This window comes from Ylistrum balloti, unplaced genomic scaffold (genome assembly GCF_031769215.1).
Source record: "Ylistrum balloti isolate Yb309-2 unplaced genomic scaffold, AGI_CSIRO_Ybal_v1 Utg371146, whole genome shotgun sequence".
Lineage (NCBI taxonomy): Eukaryota > Metazoa > Mollusca > Bivalvia > Pectinida > Pectinidae > Ylistrum > Ylistrum balloti.
Genome location: NW_026782628.1, coordinates 1 through 9,576, shown reverse-complemented (window position 1 = coordinate 9,576; position 9,576 = coordinate 1). Strand labels below are relative to the sequence as shown.

The window sequence follows — 9,576 nt, the reverse complement described above, 5'->3', positions numbered from 1 at the left end:
CATTTCACATCTCAAACAACCAACGATTTCATTGTTTCCTTTCCTTTCCAAACAAAAACAGAAAAAAAATACCGTGTGATCTCCCTTCAATAAAAGAACAAACTTTTTTTTATGCTAACAGAATTTACACTGGATGTTTAACACTAGGGACAATTATCTAGTGTCTTTCGATCACTTTGGATTTGCCTCTGTGTGTAAATATCATATCCATATTATGCCATTGCGGTATATCAATATGTTTACATCCAAGCCATAATTAGCAGCTTCTGTTTCTGTTACATCAGCTCCGTGTTTACGACATCTGATTGGTTACATGAAAACCGCGTTTTCTCTTGAGTTAATGGTTTCATAAATACCGAAATAAGCGGCCTCTTAATGATTTAGGCATAACCGCGATTAGCAGCAACTGTTTGGTGACACCAGAGCCTCGATTAGCCGATCTTCATAAGAGTAGGGAAGAGCTCCTGATGATGTTTTCAATGAAAGCTGACATTTAATGCGTTTTAGGTCTATCTTTGAACCCCTTTCCACGCAGATAGCCACCAATGAAGTTTGTAAATTTATTTTGTATGAAATTGTACTTACTACAGTCGAAAAAAATACGAAATGATTCATTATTGTGTACTCACCATCACGTCGCACTGAATCCGCTGAGATTCCGATGGAATTCGTTGAGACGTTTCCATGCGTTGTCTTCTTAAACGCAAACCATTAAATGCACGGGAACTTCTGTTAAAGGTAGAACTTCTTGTTGTAATTTCGGGTATTTCACTGTTCCGTAAAGTATCTGGAGATTGCCTCAAATTTGAAGTCCTGCCCAAGTCTCGAGTTCTGTCAATAACACTTGTTCTACTCTGCCCCCGAGTTCTCCGAATATTTCTAGTCATATCCCGCCCTCGAGATATTCCAACTCCCCGAGCTCTTCCCCGCCCCCGAGTTCTTTCGATGTTTCCAGTTCTTTCCCCCTCTGGAGGTGTCACATTATCTCGATTTCTGTTTCGAGTTCCACGACCATTTCCAGTTCTGTCTTGCTCTCGAGTTACATTGCTCTCACGATCTCTACCAAGACCTCGAGCAACTCCAGAAGCTCTCGACCTCATAAGCTGGCGAGATTGTTCACGAACTCGAGCTCTTTCTTCAGATCTTACTCGTGAAATGGCAACACCTCGAGATCCAAAAGTCTGCTCCGCTGTACGTTCATTGTTTCGAGATCGAATAGAGGACCTATTCCGCTGACGATTTAATCTGTTTTCTGATATTCGCGTTTCATTACGAGCCTGTCCTAAATTGCCAAATCTTCTGCGAGTTGGAAGTTGGCTATTATTGTTTGTTCGACTAACCCGTCTTCCGTCTCGGGCACGCGCGTCGTTATCTTGAATGTTCATTCGAGATGTCGATGTAGATTCATCTGTCTGTAATTCGTTAAACATCCTTTGAACAACAGGTCTTGGTAAGGATCTCAAAATTGTCATAAGACCTTGAATGGCTCCTTGTCGTTGTTGACTAGTCAGTCCATTTGTTCTTGGTTCAATATTCTGTTCCCTTCCTAAAACTCTTTGAGATATTGACGGCAATATAAGTGATATAAACACTAGAAAACGCCACAGTCGGGTTTCCATGATATAAATAAATTAAAAATACTTGTGTGAAGAATAATAGAATATTAATACAACTGACTGCCGATTCCGGAACTTCCTCCTCAAACGAACCAGTCTTTTAAAGCACAAACACATAATCCAGAAAATCTTGTTGTTCAGGACGAAACAATGTTAAAGCAACATTTCACGGATAACTGTTTTCAAACCACTTGTCATGCTTATTTCCAAAGTTCAACATATTAATTCCAAACAGCGCAGAATATACGGTATTACAGAAGTATTCTGACAGCTTTCGTGTATGTTTACTTCATAAACACTATTGATGTTGTATTGTGATAAACACATACAAATGTACATCCATTCAGAAAGTATATACTACTGGAAACACGAATGATATTTTTTTCTATATATAGGTCAGGGTTATCATAATTTATCTCCTGTCATCAAACTGTCAATAAGCGCGTGTATTTGTCCCGAAGCCTTCGGTTCGACATGATCAGGTGACCGGTATGATCACTAAAGCTCGACAAAATCATCACCATCTATTTTTTGACACCAATGGAAAAAAAGTGAAAAAAAAAGAATAAAATGCACTGTTATTTTGTATGATTTATCGATATTGTAATGGCAATGGATTGATAAAAAGACAACATTGTCTTATTGTCTTGTGTATGATACACATGTTATACACATGAATTACAGACAGACTTCTGTGTTGTTTTATATCCTGTGTATGTGCCATTCTCCAATACGATATTTTGGGTAACAGTATAAAAGGTATCAATGTTAATTACTTTACTATTATTCTCTTTCAGTATTCAGATTATGCTTCGTTAATACTTACCGGATCAAAAATATCTTTATTGCAATCGAGTTTGGAACTGAATTTAGTTGCTCAAATTTCGAAGTTAAAATCAATAAAAACAAAACTCAGATAATAAAGAAAGTCAACATAATCATAATCCAAACTCAAAGTCAATGAAGCTAAGGCAAAACATGAACAAAAGTAAGATTTACAGAAAAAGTATAATGATAATAAGACCAGATGTTGCGGAAGAATATGTGTCCTCTGCTTTATCGACGACACATGATTTACATGAGGTCCTAAATTGAACTTTGATAAAATATTAAGAATGTTTAATTACGTGTTCATTTCATGACCTAATCCAAGCTTTAATTTTCGTAATATATTAAAGTCTAAATTCTACTTTATATAACTTTATTTGGAATGAAAAAAACAGACCAGGTAGAAAGAAAAAGTGCATCTGTAGGAACAAATCATTTATATAAATCTAATCAAATCAATGTTGGGTAGGAGGGCTAGCAATTTAGGGGAGGTGGGCTAGCTTGAGTAGGTTATTAAAATTAAGATAATTTTCATGGTCAATGTCATCCAAGTTCTTGGCACAAACAAACCCCTTTTATGTTTTTGGTCGCTTACTTTATTTGAGCCATTGTTCCCCCTGGTTTGATAAGGCATTACCAAGGGGCCTTTCGTTTATGCAATTGTAACGGACAAACCGATCGAACTAAACATGAAATACCCGGTTCGTTTTCGTTCCGAATCTTCTTTAGTGTCTAGTATGGCACGCTTTGATTGATTGGTACAAGCCGGAAAAAAGATGGCGGCTCAGATTGTAAAGAAATCTTATGTTATTTGGAAATTCGTAGAATTTGGCAAGATTGAATTATTTCCAATAGAAAATAAACAAATGGTGTTGAAATATGTGATTTCTCTATATAAACTATATCAAACTTTACCCCTCCCCTGGGGGAAATGTGAGACCCTGGGATCATGAAATTTACCGAAGATTTGAGAAGTAGATTTTTAAAAACAATTTCTGTCTATTTGACCCATTTTTAATCGCCTCCGAGTCAGCCGAGGTCATGAACATCACATCAAAATGTCATCTTAAACTAATCATAAAATTCACTAGTTAGACTCACGTCAGAGTTTAAAAAATCTTTAAGAAAACACATCATGATATAACATATCCCAATATTCTAATAGACCAATTAAAAGCTATGATTTAATCTGACATAAAGGACTGCTATCGCCACTTTAAGAAATTAACATCATTGGTAACCGTTGGTAACATCTTAAGTCATTACACATTTGTTTAAAGAAATATATATTTTGGTAAAGATAAACAACTCGAATTCAGAAGAAAAATAAGTAAATAACGTAGTACTTTAATGTAGTGTTATTTCCCCTGCCTTATCTAACGGCTTCATAAACATACTTAATCAACATCTAAAATATACCTGCATGTAGAGTACCAAATACGTTGATCACAAACAACGGCAGTACCATTCAGGAAAACGATTACACTGATAAATGAGGTTTCAAAATCTCAAAGAAAAAAAAGTACTCATATTTCGATAGATAGTCAATCGTACTTACAACCTTTAGAAACCGGAAACGAGACATGTTACTCTAATTTCAATATCATGTTCCCTACACATATTGGATGAACAGAGAAACATTGAAGCATGTGCATGCATTCCATTTCATATGAATATCCCATGTAAGGAAATATTAGACAATTTCACCAGGGAATATTTAGGTCATAACGTCACAGAGGTAGACGTAGATCATAACAGTGTGAACCTAAGTGTAGCTGAATGTTGTCCAGTGATGTAAATTAAAGCGACGAATCTAAATTAAGGCATGAAGCCTGCATGTTGATGAATAGTTAGAAAAATTTCAGTTTTGTAGCTTCTACTTGTTAACCACATATCTACATCTTTACATAAGTGACTTAGCTGAATAGAATGTCAGTCTTAATATTTCTTTGTTTTGTGATATTCACATCAGTAATGGGAACACCTTTTCATCAACACAGTATTTGTAAGACGAATATTTATTATAGTTAGTACTGGTAACCCTTTATTATCTATCACTGTTACGTCCCCACTGTTCCGGAAGAACTGTTTAGTGCCATAGTCAATTCTAGCATGTTCACCGGAAACATTCCGGTTGAAGGAGATAAGTGGTCGTGACAGGACACTAATAAGTTAATTGGACTCTGAATTCGCCTGTATAAGGCAGCAAATGGCCAGACCTATATAAATAAATGTACTCCTGACTCTCTTTCAATAAGATTTTACAAAATGATTAGTGATGGCTTAACGTTAAATTCAGCTAACATGTGATAGTGATCAGAGCCTAGTGTGTTGTTTTACTTTGGCCTTGTGTTGAGTGCGGAAGCTACAGTAGTTTCGGACATCTAGTTTCCATGTGTTATATTTATTTACTGTATATTTACACCACAATTGAAAGGTGTACGTAATCTACCACTCGTTACCAAAGTCTACTGCACACCTAAACCTCTTTCATGGGTAATCATGATGACATGTACATGTAAAAGGGAGATAATCATTAAGTCACATTTTAGTAATTGATACATTAAGCGATGACCAGATTTACACTCTATATACAAGTTCATGTATAACAACGCTATCGCAGTTTCTTAACATTCACAAAGCACAATTTTAATATTTCCTTGTAACAGAGTATAAACCCTCCTCTTTTTCTGGAAAAGTATGTTAAACCCAGAAGCTAGTTCCTCATTCAACAAACGACATTCAAACACAATGATTGAAAGAGACACAAAATAAAGCATTTGGATTACTTAGATTGAAAATACTCACTATTTCATTCCATTTCATACTATCTAATTTAGAATGTACCACTTACTGTAGGTTTTTATTTTCTTTTTTTTTCTCACTTTTCTCTTACTACGTAACATATTTTCTCCCATTGTACCTAATATAGCTGACTGTTACTAATACTTAGCCAAACGTTTGTGGTACCGAGAAAGACTCACTCATACAAACACAGGTCAATCATACAGAAAACAATGAACATCTGTGATATTGTTGACAAGGTGAGTTTTTTTTCACTCCTTATCATGGTTTGGTGTGAGAAGTGCGCAGTAAGTCAGTGTTCATACGTGATTCCACCTGGCCAATCATATCTACATGTAACAACAGCCTTCATTCTCGACGGATGTTCACACATTTTAAGGCGACTCAGATCACGCACATTATCTGTCAATATACTCATCAGATGATCACTTTCTGGACAATTGCCTTAGGTATATAACGTGTATATTGTTATTATCTCTCTCTATCTCTCTCTCTCTCCCTCTCTATCTGCTTCTTCTCTCCCTCTATCTTTCTCTCTCTCTGCTCCTTTTCTCTCTCTATCTCTCATTCACTATCTCCCTCTCTCTGTCTGCTCTTTCTCTTATTATAATAAATTAGCAATTCTTATTCGGATCTAGTATATGAATGTGTTCAAAGCAATTCGCATATTATTTTCAAAATACTGCTGAGAAAACTGAAATCATCCTAGTGCAAAAAAGTGTAAATTGTTTACAACAAATTTCGGGAATGGATTATATATTTGTGTGCGATGTGAAATTTTGGTAAGATATGATGGGGACGTGATGGATATTTGGGGCCATACGGTTGGGGCGTTATGGAACAAATTCCGATTGACCAAGTGACATAAGCAGCATGGACGTGGGTGGTAAATCAGTCGCAACTTACCCCCATAAATATTACAAAATCTGATTCTCATTTGCCTTGATTATTATTAAAACACGTGCAAAGCCATATTTGGGAGCAGTTGTAACTAGCTATAAATGAGTTATTATACGTATCATAATATGTCAGGTTTCCAGTAGGGACAAATGTTTCACTTAATAAACATAATTTTAGATAATAAGCCGGTGTTCTTTGACATGTTTAACCACCACAAGCAATGAGAATTGAAGTTTAGTTGAAAATTTGCCATATATTCGACTGTTTATGCTGAAACTGCATTGTTATCATATAGTAGCGCTAACATTATGATTTTAACAATTAACACCACACATAAGATAAGATAGAAGGATTAGAAGAGAAAAGGAGATAATACTGATTTTACATCACTGCATTGCCGACTACAAAAAGTTAAGAAAAAAGGAAGTATTAAAACGCTTTGTTTGTTTTATAAACTTTTGAACAGATCTATGAATATCACAATTGGATTCATATAAGTAAACTTCACTGTCGCCCAATACGATAGTTTCTATATTAAAATCTACGTCTTAATCATACAAAGTATAAAACAATATCCGTCTAAAAGTAGAAGATAACGGATATGTAAGGAAATATACCGTGTGGACATTTCGGGGATTGGCTAATACCTACCCTATATAAATCTGAACGCAAGCCACTACAGTGGTGTTTAACGCTTTGATGTACATAAGCCATTGACAAGACCAAGTTTGAAGACGGTGCGAATCCTGATTCAACGTTTACTCGATTTCACTTAAATTGGCAGACGACTGTTGAAGAGAGGAATCGTCAGCAAATAGTCTGACAAAGATTTGCATTGAATTAGCTATGTATTAATTTAAGACAGGAACAGCAAGGGCTCAAGGACAGAACACTGAGGAACCGTGCTGTGACATGCATAAAAAGAAGCGTTATTTCCATACATAACAGACTGTTGTCTGCTGCTTGATTAGTTTTCGGGCCAGGATAGTAGCTTTCCCTCAATTCCATACTGATGAAGTTTGAACAAAAGACGTATATGCCAGACTTTTAACTAGTCACAAAAACAACACAAGGGTATTCTTTATTACCAACAGCAGAGACAATATTATAATACAGTTTTATTAACTGGTAGACTGTGGAGTGACCAGGAAGGAATCCAGATTGATAAAAAATATCATTGTCTCTAGCAAAGTCAAAAAACTTTTTCATTCAAGTTTTCTGGGTTTTTTTTAACTGCTGACCATATCTGTCAGCACTTGGTCGAGTTTCGGCTGAACTTCGGCAGTCAAAGTTTGGGCAATTATTGAGGCTACTAAATTTCTGACTAGTTCAATCAATGTTTGTACCAGATTGTTGAAAAACTCAGGATCGCACGTGTTCACAATAACATTAGACATTTTGAGAGGTAAAGTTTCGGTTGGGTAAAATGGCATCCGATTCACTTGCCACTTCAAAGAATTATCCGGAGAATCGAAAGTTTGTCTTTTGACGAGTCAGGTCACGAGTATTGACGAGCTTGGTCAAGTGAAATAAGATTCTCGCTTACCTGGGTGGAGTGTACACCTGAACGTTTACCTGTCCCCTGCTTCCATTCTAAGTCATTGTTCTCAGGTGAAGCTTCACAGCTTCAAATGTTGAGAATAAAAACATAATCTAAATATCTGAAGGAAAATATTCCGGAAAAGTTCTGAATAAGTAGGAAAACCACCTCCAACCTGAACACCTGTATTCAGTACAGCCACATGTGAGTCTCATTTCTCATTTTTTAAACCATTTGCTTATATTGCTTGCTAAATATGCTCATTTTCCCATGATTTTGCATTTATCTCGTTTTAAATAAATTAACATAATTTTTGTTTTAATCGTAGTATGTTCTAATTATACAATACTTTCATAACGTAAAAAAGAATGGCATAAAAAGTATAGCAGACAACTGGCAGGCAAACGCCCTTCTTGACTTTTCAGCCAGGACGAAGTTTGTGAAATTTGGCCAATGAAAGAAATGACGGTCGTAAATATATATATTTTTTATTTGGGTACACATTATCGACGCAGCATTACTAACGGGTCCGAAACTAATGCGCCAACGATAGACGGCATGCACCTTCAATAAGTGTTGTGCATAAGAGGATCCAATCTCTACCAGAGTTGTTGTTTCGTAACAATCACGATACATTTCTGTAAACGACTCACGGACTACCCATAGTTGACCTCATAGTTAGGGTCAAAGTTGGACGTCGTGCAAGACCATGGCAGCATCCCTGACTTCACCAACTTACGACACAGCTGTAGACTGTATTGGATGCCATCGATCAGCATAAAACCATCATTTGCCTTTTAAAAGTGGTTATGTGTTAATATTGTACTATTGTAAGTTATCACTGATATCACAGTATATGAACATGTTTCTTAAGAACATTTCGGTGTTCGAAAAGTGGAAGTACAAAATGTAAACACGACAGTTGGTGACTGTTTATAGAAAATAAAGGGAGACAACTCTCACACATCATTCACACTATACATATGATACAAATACAACATTTTTATGATATCCTTTATATATTCAATTATAAAAAGTCATCAACAGGTATGGCCTAAAGGTCCTTGTGCAGATATGTATATATACATGTGTGTGTATAAAATATTTGATTTAATTCAGCAATCAATAGGGTATGTACACTATGTATGAATCAACAGCCATGCTCAACTAGCCCTTACTATATTTGTCTTTATAGATAACAATTTATAATTATGTAAAATGAAATTCAGTGCTTCAGCTACATTTTGGCCTTCTAAATCACACACATATCAAAGCGACGTGATTTTTCCAAGAAAAAATGTGTATATCATTAATTATAAGTTTGTAGGTCCATCACAAACAGGACAGCCTTGTAGAAGAACATTTATATCTATATAATTATGATTTCTATAATTAGTAAGGGCATTAAATAACAAAACTTGTTGGTAATCATATAAAAGACGTTCCAGAAAGTATAAATCAAATTTGAAATTACTACCATAGTTTCAAAGCTGACATAGAATGATATTAACTCGTCTATAACCTTACGTTAAGAAAAATATAGGAGATTCACTATCCGAAGGAACATATTTTTTTCAAATATTGTTTCAAAACTGCGGGAGAAGGAGAATTAAGAAGACCAGGAATAACAGTGTTAATTGAGACACATGTCAGAGAAAAAAACTCTCAAAGTAATTGTAAGTTTTACATAAAGGTGGAGTAAAAAGCCTGGTTTATATTAGAGAGTAAGGATTGTCAGTTTGCTTGTTAATAAATGGATTTAAGACATCTTGCAAGTATTGTAGTGCCTGATGTTGCTTAATATGTTTTTGTTTCATTCTTCACACATATAGTGTTTCCCAACCCAGTTCTTTGTATATTGTTTTTGTGTGAAGTCCAAGATCTCAT

General features: G+C 35.4%; 1 protein-coding gene across 1 annotated transcript; it reads right to left on the bottom strand.

Annotated features, from left to right (window-relative positions):
- Nucleotides 1-614: 614 nt before the first annotated feature.
- On the bottom strand, nt 615-1,619 carry LOC132561105 (serine/threonine-protein kinase fray2-like). Its single transcript, XM_060225835.1, has one exon. It carries the CDS (start codon nt 1,617-1,619, stop codon nt 615-617), a length of 1,005 nt encoding a protein of 334 aa, XP_060081818.1.
- Between the last annotated feature and the right edge of the window lie 7,957 nt (nt 1,620-9,576).

Excerpts from the sequence above, each read along its gene's own strand:
- LOC132561105 (XM_060225835.1), bottom strand. The coding sequence starts at position 1,619 with ATGGAAACCCGACTGTGGCGTTTTCTAGTGTTTATATCACTTATATTG.